The following is an 18,717-nucleotide window of genomic DNA, read 5'->3' as shown; positions in this document are numbered from 1 at the left end:
TACATGTTTATTCAATCCTTTGCTTTCTCATCAGAGAAACATGCTATTTTTTTTTTACTCAGTGGACATCCAGAGTAAGTGCAGGTGCAGCCCTTTACCAATATGAATGCTGAAATGTTGAAAACAGGCGTCGTTGAATGAGTACAATTACAGGGCTGCACTTCCTAAGTCCCATTGATGACAGTGGGTTAGTTTAGGGTTGCCAGCTCTGGACTGAGACATTTCTGGAGATTTGGAGGGGGGATCCTGGAAAGGGCAGGCTTTGGGGAGGGGGCTCAGCAGGGTAAAATGCAGCTATTTCCTCCAGGAAAACTGATCTTTGCTTTCTGAGGCCCCTTCTGCCCATGCAGAATAATGCACTTTCAATCCACTTTCACAATTGTTTGCAAGTGGATTTTACTATTCCACTGTAAAATCCAGCTGCAAAGTGCATTGAAAGTGGATTGAAAGTGCATTATTCTGCATGTGTGGAAAGGGCCTGAGATCAGTCATAATCCCAGGAGATCTCCAGCCATCACTAGGATGTTCATCACCTGAGGTCAGGGGTCTGCAACCTGCGGCTCTCCAGATGTTCATGGACTACAGTTCCCATCAGCCTCTGCCAGCATGCTGGCAGGGGGCTGATGGGATTTGTAGTCCATGAACATGGAGTGAGGGGGGAAAGCACCTGGGGTACGTGTGTACCCTGTGTCTTTGCCATGCCCCCATCTGCCCCAGAATGCCCCTGCCATGCCCTCTCCAAGCCCCTGCACTGGCACATGCTTGGGACATTGCACCCCCCCTTTCCCATTGGTGCTACGCCACTGCTCCTTGAACATATACTACACTGTCTGGCACTCTGCAGTTGCTCCATGCTAGAAATAATTAGTGTTTTAGTCATCGTTTCATCTCTTTTTCCACCCCAAAAAGCTGTCACAAGCACTTTAAGCAAATCCACAGGAGATCAGTGCTACAAAATACCAACCTAATGTCTTTCACATAAAATGCTTGGTACTGGAGGCGTGATTTTGCTGAGCAATTCAATGGTGAACAATGCGAGAAATCCCAAGATGCCTAATAAAATCTTTTGTATATCAATTATATTTTCTGGAGATCTCACGGGAGACTCAACCATCCTAACAGCTATAATAATGACAAGCTAAGCAATTATTTGATAACAGTCTTTTGGGGAAAGATTTTGCTTAACTAGAAATTAGGCTTTTCTTCAGAACCAGTGCCTTGTTCATTCCAATTTGCATCGAGAACTTTGTTCTTGAAGCTGCCAAGCAAACTTTTTGAATTATTTTAAAAGATTTGTGATTTGGCACCACGTGCAGCTTTGGAAGGTGATACTGCAAGGGCAGGCAGAATGTTGCCCCCCCCCCCTCAGAAGTCCTGCTTTAGGGAGCATTCTGCTAATTACTTTTTGTGCCGTACACCCAGAGGTGTAGTGGGGGAAATGGCGCCTGGGTCAACACCTGTTCTGGCCGCCCCCCTTGCGCCCCCCTTGACTTTAGCCGCCGGGAGCATGCTGCAGGCTGCCCCTCAAGCAGCCTGGTGGAGCGAGACCAAGGAGGCTCCGCTGGCTGGAGGAGCAGCCTGGAGGGGTGGGCCTGAGGGGAGGGGTGTGTCCAGTAGTGGGATTCAAATAATTTGACAACCGGTTCTGGTGGTGGGATTCAAATAATTTATCAACTGGTTGTTTACAAGCACCATTTTAACAACCGGTTCTACCAAAGTGCTACGAACCTGCTGAATCCCACCACTGGGTGTGACCCCATGAGCGCTGTGCCTCTGCATACACCTAAAATATTGCATACAACTAAAAGTATAAAATGTACATGTATGTAAGTAAAACAGGTATCGTACAGGCATAATAAACGAGGACTCGTCCTTGGTTCCAGTTTCCTGTTGAGTATACATTTAGGGACAGATTCAGATTTGTCTCTACATCTATGCAGCCTTTCAAAAGCATGTACAGTGTATGTCTGTACAGATTGTGCCCCCTAAGTGTGCCCTGATATCCACACACTTCACCAGTGTCTGCAGAGAACTGGCATGTATGCAAATATATAAATATGGACGCTGTAATAGGATCAGGAGCCTGTTTTTTTTCATAGTGACCACATGGAACAACCCATGTGCACAGACCTGTGAGCATACTGGGCTATCTGTACATGTTTGGCTGAATGTGCAGCCATCAGACTGTCCCCTTTATGTGTATACACTGAATGCATTTTTGAATGCACTATCTTTCTGTGAAAGGTGTTGGTCTTGGTCTTGCTGATCCTGGAAACTTCTCCATCAGATATGCAGCCTGGCCATGGACCAAAAGAAACTGAAACCCAATAGTGTGTAGATTTTGGGCATTTGCTTATTGAATTCCTTTCATTTATCATGGAATAGGACTACATCCAGCTCTCAGGAGGTCTGCAATCTAATCCCAATCAGCCCTGAAGCAGTTTAGCCTCAGTAAGGTTGCAGCATGATGTACATTTCAGCCATATCTTGGGATGCTTGGTGTTGCGTGTGTAGGTAGCCTGCATACTATACTCTGTTCCACAGAAAGATAATAGTGCGGTCAGTTGAGGTGCAGTGGTTGAGAAAACAGCATGCATCCACATTAAAATATAGTCCCGAATGAATATGAGAATTAAAATTCATTTCATCGTTGTCAAAACCATTATTCTGTGCATTATAGAACTTGGTACTTTAATCCAAGAACATTTATAGTTCATCAAATGACTATCAAACAGATGTAGCAGAGCTAGGTAGGCACTATGACCTAGGTAGCGTATTCTACAACAAAGAAGGTCTGGCATGCTTTGTTCTGTGGTGAATGAATATACACAACTGTACTATTATCTTTCTGTGGAACAGCGTATAGTAACCAGCAGTGCATCAAGCAAATGCACCCTTGGGGAAGGAAGACGGCAATGCAGCTGTTTGGGAGACTAGAGATTCTGAAGAAAAACTGAGGAAGCTTCTGGGGTAGATGGCTGAGTCCCCAGGATATTTCTTAGGTTCTGTGTGGCCTGCTACAGAGAATTCTATTGGACCTCTAAAGTAGAAGATCCCAAGGCAAATTGTCACCTACAGCAGTCATGAGCTTAAAGGAGCAAGAAGGGTTGTAGCATTGTATGATTGTACCTTCATTCATGCCTTTATGCATACAAATAAATGTATTGCTCATTTTATTATGTGCAGTTCTGCAATTGCCTTTTATTCTCTCTCAGAAAAATGTTCCTGAGATTACCTTGAAGAGAATACACATTAGTAGAGGTTACACATGAATGAACACCAGTGCAAACTCAGAAAACAGGATAATTAAACTGACATTCCAGATATTTCATGTTGGCGTTACAAGCAGAGATGTAACCTTATGGACAGATACTGAGCTTAGCAGGTAGGTTTTAAAGCAGATAGGCATGACTGACATTGCTCTGAGACATTGTTCTGCTCTACTTTTACATATTCACTAACAATGCTGATTTTTTTACCAGTTCTCTGATAGCTCCTTCCCCCCCCTTGCAACACAATATACCTCCTCCTTTGTACCAGCACCTCTCCTTTTCATTCTCCCCGCAGTTCACATACTGAAGGAGTTTTAAACTCAAGTTATGTGGGGCAGTGGGAAACGTATGAACCAATCCCCCATACTTTTTAAAAAGTCTGAAAGGAAGCCCTCTGGAAGATCCTGATTTAAATGGAAGCTGTGGTATGGCAAAAGAGGGTGTTTGCGTAGAACATCACACTCCTGCAGTTCTAATCTAAATATTACCCCTCTGCGAAAGCTACGAAAGCATCCAAGTTTGTTTTGCTTCAGTGTGTCTGAAGAAAAGAAGCAGGTAGATTTTAAAGCAGATAATCATGAGTGACATTGTTTATTGTACTGTGGTAGGGTTACCAGTTCTGGGTTGGAAAATTCTGCTGGAATGAAGCCTCTGGAGTGTGCGACTGGGAGGGGAGTGACGTCAGTAGGGTATAATGGCAGCAGTGAGGGGATTCAGCCGGTTTGCATCACTTTAAAATGGTGCTTGTAAACAACCAGTTGTTAAATTATTTGAATCCCACCACCAGAATCGGTTGTTAAATTAGTTGAATCCCTCCACTGCATAGAAGTCACTTTTCAAAGAAGTCACTTTTTCAAAGTATACAACGGTGATGCACACACACACACACCAGGGACCGTTTGCACGAACGGTCCCAGTAGGGGCAGGGAAGATGGCGCAGCGCTGCGCCGTCGCCTGAACGACATACCTTCCCTGCAACCTTCCGACGCGTCGCCCAGGCCAGGGGACACGCCCCCCTGCCCTGCGCGACAGCTCTGGAGTCACAGGGCAGGGGGGGCTTGTCCCCAGGCCTGGGCGACGCGCCTGAAGGTTGCAGGGAAGGTAAGTCGTTCGGGAAAGGGGGGATGGCGCCTTCCAGCTGCTGCCGTTCACACGGCAGCGGTTGGAAGCCGCTGTTTTCAGAAAACCTAAGCATCGGGGGCCGAGGTTGGGAAGCAGCTTGAGCTGACTAGCGCCCTTCTTGAGAGGGGAGCAAGAGCGCTGCTGCGATATAACTGCGCTACCCCATCACGAGCAGCTCCCTATAGGAGACGGCGTTTTTTGCTGTCACAAGAAGCTAATCATTGAAGCCCACGTCTTGGAAAGGGCTTCTCTGTGGGGGCAAATAATGGGCTGCAATCTATCAGTGGGCTTTATGTTGAGCAGGTCTCTTCAGCATGATAGGGTTGACTGTCAGAGCTCTGGTGCTCTGGCAGTTTCTTTCCTTTTGAAAAAGCTTGTGTAGTTTTCTCCTCGTCCTAGAAACAAACCTCTCTACTCTGTCAGCTGGGAGCTTGGAACTCTGAGAAGAGTAACTGGAACTCTGCCCAGACACATTTGCCACCCAGTTAAAGCACTGATCCACCTGTTCCAAGAAGGACAGCCTCAGTTAAAAGTTGCAGTTACCTCAACCTTTTATTCTCTAGTCCAAATGTATTTCCTTGTCTTCACAATGGAAACAGTTTTGGCACAAGAAAGCCATTTTGACTATTGCTCTCGTCACATCCCACTGCAGTGAAACACAGGTGGGCAGCCAGTTCATCACTCAACCCTTGGCCCAGAACAGCAAGTAAATTTTGAGAGACGGACTTTTCCAGCCACCTCTTCACACATGCTGATATGTGATGATAATTTATAAAAATTCTTAGCTGCAATTCTGACGGTGTGATTATTCACCACCTAGTTTGAAGTCTGCAACGGCAAATAAAACAGAATCCAGGGGCCCTTTAGAAACTGACAAAATTTATTCTAGCATGTGATTTTTGTGAGTCAGAGATTACTTCACCAGATCCATCAGTCAGGTGCACTTATGTTAAAAGCTGCAAATAACAGAAAAGTGGGAGTGAGGGAAAGATGTTACAAAGACAGGCCAGTTTAAAGGAACAATCCATCCACTCAAAGGGAGTGACGCAACTTATCCCGACCTTGATAGATCCTACTTTCCCAATCTATCTATCAACAGCTAGGAGTGGATCAATATCTGCTGTTAGTGGATTGACTACTCTTTTGATTTGATAGTGCTTCAAACAGCTCTGTTTTTGTGATGTCTTCTGTCATCTCCTGCTGCCTTTCAGCAGTTTGCCACTTGGGCAGCCCAATCCAAAGGGAGAGCAGTGGCAGGGGATGGTGCAGCGGCAGTGCGCCCACGCTGCTTCCAATGGGGCTTAAGGTGATGTGGGGAGGGGGAATTGAAAAAAACCCAGCCACCTGAAAAATCCCATTGGAAACACCAGCTTAAGCCACACTTTTGGGTGGTGTAAGATGGCTGCTGGTGTGTGTCCAGGAGCTCCTTTGGCCCCACCCCTGGGAACGCCCCCTCTGCACCGCTGGAGACTGTTGCAGCAGAGGCCTGCCAGAACAAGGCCAAACTTTTAGGTTTGGGAACTGAGGCGGCTGGCCACTGAGCTAGGTCCTTCTGCACTGCTGGGCACGGGCACCAGCACAACCCTTCCGCTGCTTCCAATGCACCTTCGTCCCCTCCCCTTTGGATTGCACAGTTAGTGTCATATCTGACTAATAGATAAAGACTTCATGAATCTAATGAAATCTAACTAATGCTGGAATAAATTTTGTCAGTCTTCAAGGTACCACTGGAGTCCTGTCTTCATTTGGAAAAAAAAACAGGTTTCTGTCTAATGAACCATGTTCCTTTTGTCCCATTCTCACTTGGGAGGGAGTGGGGGAAGTGTGCTCACCAGCAGAGCGTGGTGAGCACATGAAGCTTCAAATCACAATCAGTGGCATGCTACAGAGAGTTAAGTCACTTATTTCTGGGACATCTGCTCAAATGTAGAAAGAACTGTCAATATCCTGGCTGAGATCAATAACACAGCACTAGTGCATTGGCAATACAAACCCGAACCACACATTCAAGACAGAATGCAAAACTTTCAGTAAGTCCTACACGTATTTGCTCTAAAGACAGACTACAGATAATGAGCTTAATTCTCAAGAAGTGCACTTAGCAAAGCATGCCATGTCTCTGTTTAACCAAACCCACTTGTAACGGAAGTGCTCATGAAGCACACAGCAGTCTTTGCAACGAATAAAGTTCAGGAATTTAGATAAAAGGACATGAAGAAGAAGAAGAAGAAGAAGGAGGAGGAGGAGGAGGAGGAGGAGGAGAAGGAGAAGGAGAAGAAGAAGAAGAAGAAGAGGAGGAGGAGGAGGAGGAGGAGGAGGAGGAAGAGGAAGAGGAGGAGCTTGGATTTCTACCCCACCTTTCTCTCCTGTAAGGAGACTCAAGGTGGCTTACAAGCTCCTTTCCCATCTTCTCTCCACAACAGTCTCCTTGTGAGGTAGGTGGGGCTGAGAGTTCCAAAGAACTGTGACTAGTCACTAGCCAAAGGTCACCCAGCAGGAATGTAGCAGTGCGGAAACACATCTGGTTCACCAGATAAGCCTCTGCCACTCAGGTGGAGGAATGGGGATTCAAACCCGATCTGTCAGGTGAGACCAATGGAAGGCACATGAGCAGGACATAAAGGTCTGAAGATCTCAGTAGAGAATTCTTGGGCTGTCTGGAAAGAGTTGGCTGATAAAGATTTGCCTGCTGTCGTTTTCAAACAGTAGATTTGTTTGGAGTTTCTATAATCTTTACTCACTCCCCTCTCTCCTCTCTGCCCATTCTTTCTTCTGTTATCCCATAATAATTTGGAACGTTCTCATCTTTTATGTATTTCATTGATTTATTTAAAACACTTCTATGTGACTTTCCCACTCAATTAGAGCTCTTGAGGCAGTGAAGAATTAAAATGACATTTAAAGTCAAATGTGCATATGGCTCAAACCAGCACTTAGGAGGGTCAGTAAGGGTACACCTGATGAAACAGAACATTGTCACCCACTGGCTGAAGACAATGACCAAAGGGCCTCCCCAAGCAGGAAATGCTGTGATGTTGAGGCCACAATTAAAAAGCCCCTTCTCCAGTCCTCTTTCCTGCATCCTTCTATATCACCCTCTCCTCCAACCTTCCTATCACAAGATCCCTTCTTCCCTGGACCTATTGCCTTTTCAGGACTATTTTCTCTTCGCTTTAGCCCAAGTTCCTTATCTCTCACTTTGCCCCTTTGTAGGATTTGGGCAACTCTGTTTATGGCAGCCAGAATCCCTTCTGCCTACATGCCCTCTCTGACCTAGGTCAATTGTTCTCCTAACCTTCACCATCACACTTAGTACATTGCAGAAAGATACGTTATGTCCTTTATTGCTGCTGAACAGTCTTTTCACAACCTAACAGCTTTTAAAACTAGATTATAGAAAAAAGGAAACTGAGTAATTCTTTGCACTACAAAGTAATGAGAGTCCAAAAGAGTGTAGAAATTATTATAACAGCTTCCTTAATAATACAAATCTAGCATTTAATTTAATTGCCAGGTTTACAGTTCTTGCAATAGTATTCATGTTCAAGCCTTGCACGTTGTAATTAATTGTTCCCCTGCTCTGAGACTCCAAAGATGAATCATTGATGAATGTACATTCTGCCTAAATCAGAGCTGTGAACCACTTGGCACAGGCAAGGATTGAGTAGTTCTCCCCCCGTTCCCCGTCCAGTTGCGTGAACTGCCATTTGTGACAATATATTCTCTAGTTCAGAGCAAAGTATCTTTACAAAAACAGATTTGATATGGGGAGGGTGGGGGGATACAGTATAACAGTTTAGAGTTGTTTTCACATGGCTATTTTGCTCCATTGTAGCCTCAAACTACAGATTTGAGTTTGCATGCCACTCAAAGTATTCAAGAATACTTTGGGTGGCATGCAAGGGAAGGGGAGTGATGGAAGGGGAGGGAGTGGGGGGTGGCATGCAAGGTAGGGGAGGGAGGGGGAGGGGGCCAGCATCTGGACATGGCCCACCCACCCTAGTGGAGGGGAGGGAGGGGTGACATGCAAGGGAAGGGGAGTGAGGGAGGGGAAGGAGTGAGGGGTGGCATGACAAGGGAGGGGAGGGAGGGGGCATGCCACCCAAAGTATTCAAATTGTATCATTCTCCCAGTAATTAACACTGGCAATAAATACAAAAACACCTCCCTCTAGAAGTGATGTAAGACCCTTCTTTCTCTAATCTCCCCGCATTCCGTGCCCAGTTCACTGAGTCTGCTATACAAAAATAGAGGGTTGGGGGGCACAGCGCCTGGGAGGCTCCCGAGTACGGCAGCCATTCTGCTTGGAAAGGGGTCTCACAGCGCCCGGGAGGCTCTCGAGTTCGGCAGCACATTGCTTGGAAAAGGGCCCCCCAACATCCGGGGCGGCGCCTGAGTACAGCAATAGACTGCTTGGAAAAAGGCCTCTCACGTGCAACTGACCTTTCCTTCCCAAAGGTGGTTTCGAAGAAAACTGCTGACATTGCAGACTCTCTGGCCCCAATATGTGTAAGTGCAAATACCAAATGTTCTACTCTAACCCCCGTGCTCTTTGCTCTCTCCATTGTATTGCATTCCCCCCACCTGCATGCCCTGTTTGATTTTCCACTTGTAAACGGTCAATAAAAGGGCTTGGGAGGGAGACAGGATGGCAGAGTTGCCCCCTGCTTCTCTCACTCGCCGAAACGACAAGCTGCCTCAGTTACTGTAAGACTACAATAGAGAAAATATATCTATTATCTAATACCAGTATATTTGGTGTATGTATTAGTATTCTCTGATGGAATTCCTTTATGTGATCAGTTAATTAACGATTGTATGTTTTCCAATTCATCCCTTTCTCTACTTTGTTTTGGCAGTAAATAGGTGGTCTGCAGAAAAGAACAGATTGCAAAGCATGTCTGGAGTATTCAAGGAACAACTTGTCCATCTGTCACCAAAATATAATTCTACTTCTGCAAGAATATCAAACTGTCTGCCGGCTCTTACAATTGTTATTGTAAAGAGACTCCCCCCCCCCCCCGCATGTATGTGAAGGAACTGTTATGAGAAATTATTTTGAACTGCATAAGCCAATAATATTTGAGTTCCACTGGGAAGCTGCGGAGTTAGCAAGCTTAAGTTATACCTTTTTCTAAAAAAATAGTTTGTTTTTACTGGCAGCAAAAAGTCATTAAAAAGAGCAACACTATGTTAAGATGGAGCTGCTAAGAATTAGATCCTTTGTTTGAATTCAGTAATTGTTGTTGCCTGCCTGGGTTCAAACTATGGCAAGTATTTCTAAACCAGTCTCCTTTTCCTCAGGTACAGAATGCTTATTACCTGTTCTGTTTGGGTCTAGATTAATACTTCTATTGTTTAGTTTGGTCTTAACTCATCAATGCAGAGGTATGAAAGGGGGTCCAAGGCAGGCAACTGCATAAACATTCGAGTCCTTAATGACCAGTAAGACACATCCGAGTGTTAAACATAAAAACTGGATTTCTTTCAGAAGTCTCTAATCTGGTTTGCAGGGTGGCCTGCAGAGAATCATCCCTGCATTACGATGGGGTTTTAGAGCCCCTGAGGAAATATCCTGTCAAAGACCACTTACGCAAACACAGCCTGACCATGGAAGGGTGGATTATGAGAGAACAGCAGACCTTATTTTGCAAGCACGTTTTTCTTCTCTCTCTCTCAAAACCATGAAGGCTCAGAGAAGTAGGCTCTCACCCAAAACACAATTTATTCAGAGACAGATAACAGACAGTTAGGAACAATCCCACACAGACTCCCAGATTGTACCAGACAGGGAGATAAATACACTGTAGTATAATTACCCCAGAGAGCTCAGGTAACACAGATGAATAAGGAGTGGACTGTTCTGGCATAAAGTGGACCCCCTATGGAGAACGATTGACCCCGTGCAACTAATAGGGCCGAGGTTTATGCCCTGTTACAAACAAGTGCTCTATGGACCCTTTACGCATCAGAACAATCATATAAAATTAAATTTTCTGTGCATGTTGCAAGGGTCTCTAGTATGATATTGTTGCTACTGATTTTATTGTATTTTATTGGGATTATTCGATTCATTCTTTCTTTTAGTTGTAATTTATTGTTATTGTTTGGCTTGTACACTGCCCTGAACCCTTTGGGGGTAGGGCAGTCTACTAAATCGGATATATTAAACAAACAAACAAACAAACAAACAAACAAACAAACAAGATGGGCTAGCCATATTGAGTCTTCAGAAACATAAGTTCTCATCATATATAGGTCTTTGGCATCCTTCTTTCCCAGCTAACAACTGACCATACACCCTGCTGCCTTGAAGCTTGTGTTACAGATACATTGTTTGTGAGAGAGACAGGCACTTGCTTCTTAGAAGGACAGAGAAAGAGTTAGTGAATCCAAAAATGGCTTCACTTTGGATAACAGAAACAGGCCTAGAAAATTCAGGGAAAAGCTAAGAAAATACAGGGTTGATTTTCCTTTCTAACACTAGCAAGAGGGTTTAATCAGGCAGGTAACTCCAGAGTGGTCCCAGAATGGGAGGAAAGGTTTTCACGGTACCCCTCAGTTCATTGCAGCCCCTCATTAGTAGATATAACCAGACCATAATTTCCACAATCCTCTGGCCTCCTTATGCTTCGGAAAGATTCGTACAAGGGATGGAAGAGGAAGACCCCTGCAACTTAAAGAGCAACTGTAAATCTGTGTGAAATCTTTCTAATCAAAGTTATTGTGCAGTGGAAGGAGGAGGAGGAGGAGTGTGGATTTATACCCCACCTTTCTCTCCTGTAAGGAGACTCAAGGTGGCTTACAAGCCCCTTTCCCCTCCTCTTTTATGAAAAAGGGTAATCAATTGCAGATTCATCGTTTGGGGGTTGGACAAATTGCTAGAATTGAGTGGGGTACTGAAATATTAAGAAAAATCTGGAGTCATCCAAGGACACGTTGTCAGTACAGAAAAGAAGACAACTCATCATTTATAGTACTGAATACCACTAGATGTAATGTAAATGGTTTTTTAAAAGGATCAAATACATTTACAGAAGAAAGGCTATTCACAGTGAATGAAATCTTAGGAGATGGTTTTAACTGAGTGCATTAGAAGAATATGCTCCTGGGTGCATTTAGACGAATATGTGTGTGTGTTTAATTAAATTAGGAGTCAAAATCTTGTTTTGTCAGAGGAAGGCCTGTAAATCAGTGGAATTTTCCATAAGAGCGAATAACTGTTACACAGAAGAAGAGGCATCGTGAAAGTTTTGAAACATAGTCAAGAGTCAGTTGGCCATATGTTCAAGTGAGGGATAACACACATGCAATATGTAGATCACTTGCGCATAGTTGTAATGTGTGAACAGCACCTGATGCTTCTCAAACATGTTGAGGTTTAGGACAAGTTAATCCATAAAATCCAAGGAACTGCAACGCTGAACTATTTCTGCTTGCAATATATACACAGCAGCTTTAAAAACTCCTCAATGAAGTATGGGGCAGTTGGCCAGTAGACTGCATCAAGTTTCACAGTATTGAAAAGACACCTGCCTATCAAATTGATTATAAGGAGCATGGAAATGTTCAGCTTAAGCACATAAACAGTTCACCCAAAATCTATGCAAATGATATTTGGGGTTAGAAAACTTGAAGGCTCTGTGTATTTTTAAAACCATAATTGGGATTAGGTCATTTGCAGAATTCTGCCTGATTCATTGTTTGTTTCATTTGTTTTCTCAATCTTCCTGTAGAGATTTCTATCTCATGTCCCAGTGCACATGCCCACCAAACACCAAAACACACTAACACTTCCTGTTTGGTGTCACAGTTGTCCTACCCTTCATTTACATGTGCAATGCACTCATGCAGCGTACACTGATTCCACTGGGTTTAGAATGGAATTACTCTGCATAGGATAAAGCTACTAGTATGTGTGTGTATGGTTTTTTTTAAAAAGCAGCGCTCTTATTTATTTATACCTGCTTCATTTATTGTCCTTCTTCCCCATTGAGTCAAGGATTACAGAATTATAACAAGAATGCATTAAAGACCAGTAAAATACAAACAATAAACAATACAATACAGTGAAGATCTTCTTCTCAAGCCCTGCCCTCCTTGACCTCCCCCCCATAAGAAGTAAGGTGGGTGGCAATCAGAGAGAGGACTTTTTTGTTGGTGGCACCTCACCTTTGGAATGCTCCCCCAAAAGACACACCTCCCTAGATGCACTTTCACACATGCAGAATAATGCAATTTCATAATATTTGCAAGTGAATTTTGCTATTTGCACAGTAAAATCCAGCTGCAAAGTGTATTGAAAGTGGATTGAAAGTGCATTAGCCTGTGAAAGTGCCCCTAGTGCAGTGATGGAGAACCTTTTCGAGACCAAGTGCCAGGCACGGAGTGAGGGGAAACTGCACCTGGGGCATGTGTGTGCCCTGCGCCCCTGCCCTGCCCTGGAATGCCCCAGAACATCCCTACCACACCCCCGGTACACCCTTGTCTAGGGTGACCAGCCATCCCGATTTTCGCGGGACACTCACGCTTTTGTGCGATGTGTCCCGCGTCCCGCCGGGCTTTAACATTGTCTCGGTTAGGGAATGTGCTCCTGCGGCAGCACGCACGCGGCCGAAAGCACGCTGCCTTTTGTGGCGGCGCCTTTTGTTAGCACTCCCTCGGTTAGGGAGATTAGAAGCTTCTGGCACCGCGCGGCTGCCGCAGTGCCTTCTGGGGCGCTCCCCTGTTTCCTGACCGGGGAGCGCCGCGCTTTTCCATTGTAAACATCTGGTCACCTTACCCTTGTCACACCCCCAAAGAGGGGCGCGCCCAGTGCGTCTCGCCCCCCTTGGTGCTATGCCACTGCCAAGTGCCCAAACTGGGGCGATAGCATGCTCTGAGTGCCACCTCTGGCACGCGTGCCATAGGTTCGCCACCACTGCCCTAGTGTCTACTTTACTCTCTCTTTTGCATCAAGTGAAAACACTTCTCTTTACCAGGCTTGTAACTAAAGGTGTTTTATTTTTTTTTTCCACTGGGTGCCTGTTAAATATTATTTCAGCTGGCTCCGCTTGTTTTATTTGCTTGACTTTTTTCCCATTGCAACGCTTTTTAAATTGATCTTTTAAAATGTATTCTCCTAGGCTGCCTCTTATATTGACTGTTTTTATTGACCAGTTTTATTAGGTGGTTTGTTCAATGGAATGGTTTCATTGTATGGATTGGTTTTGCTTGATTGTGAGATGCTTCAAGCAAGTCTGGAGAAATGGCATACACATTTCTGAAATAAATTCAGAATCTGGATGACACCATTAGAGACCAATGAAATGAGAAGCAGTATAATACATCCAATGAATGGGAAGTATAGTACATTCAGCAGGCAAGGAAAGAGGACAGCAAACTGTCTAAAGTATTCAAAAATCATTAAAATGACAACCCTGCTCCTTAGCCCCCAAATTCCCTCCTCCATAATTCTGTTTTACCACTTCCCTACTCCATGATAGTAACTTTTCTCAAAACAAGAAGGGATTACACTTATCCCTTCCACATTGTGGAGATTAGGGGTGAGCCTCCCCGCCCCCTATCTGGAAACCGCATAAAAATTTTGGCCCTCCCTTTGAACCAGAGAAGTCTGATTTTTTTCCTTTTATTTTAATGTTAAGAAAGAAATTGTGTCTATTTGTACTAAAAGATAAAATATGTTGAAATTACAGAATGGTAAACATATATTTTAAGCATTTGTGAGTTTCTAATTTTTTTCTGTGTTTCCTGTGGCTTCTGCAAAACTTCCCCAAAATTCCCATTTAATTTCTTATGCTGACCCCTGATAGATCCAAAAACTGCAATGTGGAAAGTCGTGATGTGGAAGGGATAACTGTATTCAGAAAGAGTATAAAATGTCTGGGAAATTCCCAGTGGGAATCATTCAAATATGAAAAACAATACAGGTCTGGCTTGCAGGTTTTAAAACCCTAATGCCTGAAGATGAAAAAAATGAGTTTTCCCCTCAGAGTTCAAATCTGTATGCGGGTATATTCGTGTATTATAAAAAAACTAAAAAGGGAAGTCCAGGGTTGCTTAGGTTGCAAAGAGGTACAGCGTCGAGATGACCAAGAGATGACCCCCCAAGCCAGCCCTGGGCGAGCCGGGCTGGCAACATCGGGACCCCCCTTCGGCCTTCTTCCACACGGGCGAGGCGAGCCGCCTTCGTGAGGGTGGGGAGCCAAAGAGAGGAGAGGGAGGGGCGTGGGGGGGAGATCCTTCAGCATGACGAAAGCAGGGAGCTCCCTCTCGGCGCGGGAGCGAAAGGGAATCCTGTGGCGCGCGACTGAGCGGGAAAGGGGGAGCGGGAGCGAAGGGGCGGCATTGAGGGGCTCTCCCTTCCAGACCTCGTTTGCCTTTGGCGCAGAGTCGAGGCGAAAGCCGCGGGAGGTGAGAGCGGCGGCTGCTTTCCACACGCCCTCCCTCCCTCCCTCCTCTCTCTCCCGCCCTCCGCCGTCTCCCTCGACGGCGGCAGCCTCGCCCCCACCCGCTCGCCTTTCCGCCTCCGCCCCGGCTCTTGCCCCGCGGCAACTGGTGTGGGCACGCACGCCATGCCCGCTCGCGCACCTCTCCGGGCGCTCCTCTAAGCCCATGCCATGCTCCTGCCGCTCCTGCCGGCGCTGCTGGCGGCCTTGGCGCCCCCGCTGCCCTGCTGCTGCCGAGCCTGGGCTCCCCACTCGGGGCCCGCCGAGGAGGACCAGCAGCCGCCGCCGCCTCTCAACTCTTCTTTCGCGGCCGCCGCCGGGGGCGTCGCAGAAGGGCGCCCAGGGGCCACGGAGCAGGCGGGCCACCCTGGGTTCCCCACCGCCACAACGGGGGCTGCCCCTTCGCCCGGGCCGCCCCGCGCCGCGCCCCAGCAGCAGCAGCAGCCCCGCGAGGAGCCGGCGTGCAATATCAGCGTGCAGCGGCAGATGCTGAGCTCGCTGCTGGTGCGCTGGAGCCCGCTGGGCTTGCAGTGCGACCTCGTGCTCTTCTCCACCGGCGGGGCCGGCGGGCGCGCCTTTTTCTCGGCCGCCTTCCACCGCGTGGGCCCGCCGCCGCTGCTCATCGAGCACGTCGGGCTGGCGGCCGGCGGCGTCCAGCAGGACCTGCGCCTCTGCGTGGGCTGCAGCTGGGCGCGAGGCGGGCGTGTGGGCCGCCTGCGGCCGGGGGGCTCCTCCGGGGCGCCCGCCGCCGCCGCCGCCTCGCCCGCCGCCTCTTTCTTCGCCTCGTCGCTGCCCGACCCCGGACAGCCGTGGCAGCAGGGCGAGCGGCTGCACTTCTGCTGCCTGGACTTCAGCCTGGAGGAGCTGAAGGGGGACTCCGGCTGGAGGCTGAACCGCAAGCCCATCGAGTCCACCCTGGTGGCCTGCTTCATGACTCTGGTCATCATCGTGTGGAGCGTGGCCGCCCTCATCTGGCCCGTGCCCATCATCGCCGGCTTCCTGCCCAACGGCATGGAGCAGCGCAGGGGCGCAGCAGCAGGAGCCGCCCCGACGGCCAAGTGACTCCCCCCCGTCGCTCCTCTCTCGTCGGCCGGCCGGCCGGATCCGGGCGCGTCGCTGCTGCCGGCGCCAAAGAGGGGGATCCTTACTGTTATCTCTTTTTTTTTGGCTTGGAGGGGGAAGTTTAAAGGAATATATTTTGTAGATAACCTTAAAGCCATTTTTTCCTGAGGATGAATGCAGAACCCTGGCCATTTTATATAGTCTGGCGGTTTCTGGGTGGGACATCTGAAAGGATTTATAGATCTTAGATAATATTTCTTATGTGTTCCAAATCCATATCTTAAAACGACCAAACCTGTGTATTTGCTTTATATATATATATATTTTAAAAGACTCTTTTATGTCAGTATTTTAGTAGACTGTGCACAAAGAGACCCAGTGCGCTGGGAAGTAGTTGTAAATCAGAGCACTTATTTGTATATGAATACACTTTTGTCTTTGCAAAAAAAAAATATTTACTACAATAAGAAACATTTTGGAGGCAGGAATTAAATTTGCTAACAGTATATATATACACACACACATTCTATATTGTTAATGGAGAACTTGAACTTTAATTACTCTTTTACAATTGTGTGTGTGTGTTTCTTGTTGGAGATAAGGTGTGATGACTATTGTAAGTCTGTTGGATTACCAATACAAAGATTGTCTTCATTTAAGTGTTTGCTTGGTCGGTTCATCTTAAAAGTGGTTTTGTGTGATTTATCAAATCTTCCAAATGCCTGCAGCAAATTGAAGCGGCATCCACACATAATTGGTTATTGTGCTGCTGTGGATTGAGGAGGTGAACCACTGCTAAAGGGCAGGGGTCCCTGGTGTGTTTTCCATAGACCCCCATGGTCCCCACTGACCTGCCAAGGGTTTTGAGGAAATGAGCTCTTGACTGGCCATTGGACATTTGATCAGTTGTGCAGACTGAAAGTAACATCGTTTTGGCAGCAGCTGCCATTCCCATATTAGTTTTATTCTTTTTCACATTCCTTTGTCCCAGTGTCTTCTTTTTAAAAAATCGTGTCCCCTGCAATTGGGCTTCCTCTGTGTGTGTGGAAGGGGGTCTCCCTTTTGGGGTGGCCATTTTGTGGTTGCGTCTACCATCTCAAAGGTGCCCACAGGCTCAAAAAGATTGGGGGCTCCTTCTGCAGTTTAATGGTAGCACAATATCGAGCAATGTGTGGGCACAAACCAAAGCTCCATAAGAGCAGAAGAGCGTGACTTCCCCCCTTTTTTTGCCTAAAATAATTGTGTCTCTGTCATTACGGAGGAACAAATTGTAGTCCTTGAACTTACCAAGCTTCTGATTTCTTTGCATGTTTGAGGACGGTTGAAAGGAGATTAAAGTGTTCATGATCTGTAGCATGGAAGCATGACTCACTTCCATATTCCAAGATAACTCAAAATTCAAATGGTATCTAGGTGAGTTTGCATTTGTATAGATCTGCACTGGTAAGTGGCTGACCAAGATAACGGGAACATACTCTCTTACGGATCAGTCCTGAATATTTTTACTTTGAAGCATGTCCCAGTAGGTTCAGTGGAACTAATTTTACTGGTAAGAAAACCTTACTGGGGAGTAAGGCCACTGAACTAAATGAAGAAGAGGAGGAGTTTGGATTTATACCCCGCTTTTCTCTCAAGGCAGCTTCCGAACACCTTTCCCTTCCTCTCCCCACAACAGACACCTTGTGAGGGAGTTCTGAGAGAACTGTGATTAGCCCAGGGGTACTCAGCAGGCATCATGTGTAGGTGTGGGGAAACAAACCCAGTTCACCATGAGTTCACTGCTCATGTGGAGGAGTGGGGAATCAAACCCAGTTCTCCAGATTAGTGTCCACAGCTCTTAACCACTACTCCATGGATTTATTTATTTAGAACATTTGTATGCTGCTTCTCCAGAACTGAATAAAACAATACCAACAGGTATTTTTTTGGCTCTCAAGTCACAGCTAACTTATAGTGACCTCATAGGGTTTTCAAAGCAAGAGACATTTGGAGGTGGTTTGCCATTGCCTGCTTCTGCCTCACGTACCTGGTGTTCCTTGGAGGTCTCCCACCCAAATACAAGCCAGGGTCAGGACTGAGAGTTATTGGTCCAGTGTCATCAAGTTTCCATGGCATGAGTGGGACTAGAACATGATCATTTTTGGGTTTCGTCAATTCATAAGGCAATTGTTTATCGGAACAAAGGTCTGGAGCTTGATTGCACTAGCTCAGGTCCTGCAAGATACTTTTAAAAAGCTTCTACTGTTATATGGTTGCAAATAAAGTTATGAAAACATGAAGTTATGAAAGCATGAAGTAAAATGAAGAAATGTAATTAACAGTAATGGATGTTAAAAAGATTTAGCAAACTTATATTTTAGGAGTTTTCTATAGGCTTTATGTAGATGACTAAGCTTGGACATGTTATATTGCTAGATTGCTTCCTGATCCAGCAGGAGAGGTTGTAGAATAAGCAGCCGCCTTTGCATGTGAGCATCTTTTCATATATGTTGTGAATGCAGATGTGTTGCATTCTGGATGCTTATTTCTAACTGTTGCAATTCTCATGCATTATTGATCTGGCTTTGTGCAACTATTAGTGTTAATGAGGAAGAAGAAATTCAGTAGGGTCCACCAGTCCTAGTTGCTGTGCCTATAGCTGGACTGGAGCTGGGTTCGTCTTATCTGCAGGAATAACTGAGTAACTGAATCCTTGGTCACAGTGCCCCATCCTTGATTTTTAAAAACATGTTCCTCAAGATTGAAATGAATTGTTTATTACAGCCATAAGTCCAGCAAAGTTCCTCAAGATCATAAGTGTACATTCTTCATTT

General features: G+C 46.0%; 1 protein-coding gene across 1 annotated transcript; it reads left to right on the top strand.

The window, feature by feature from the left end:
- Positions 1 to 14,679: 14,679 nt before the first annotated feature.
- TMEM158 (transmembrane protein 158) lies at positions 14,680 to 16,558 on the top strand. The gene has a single exon (XM_048510393.1). It carries the CDS (start codon positions 15,014 to 15,016, stop codon positions 15,902 to 15,904), a length of 891 nt encoding a protein of 296 aa, XP_048366350.1. The 5' UTR covers positions 14,680 to 15,013; the 3' UTR covers positions 15,905 to 16,558.
- Positions 16,559 to 18,717: the final 2,159 nt, after the last annotated feature.

This window comes from Sphaerodactylus townsendi, linkage group LG11 (assembly GCF_021028975.2).
Source record: "Sphaerodactylus townsendi isolate TG3544 linkage group LG11, MPM_Stown_v2.3, whole genome shotgun sequence".
Lineage (NCBI taxonomy): Eukaryota > Metazoa > Chordata > Lepidosauria > Squamata > Sphaerodactylidae > Sphaerodactylus > Sphaerodactylus townsendi.
The sequence above is the reverse complement of the archived record's forward strand: the minus strand, read 5'-3'. Positions and strand labels throughout refer to the sequence as shown.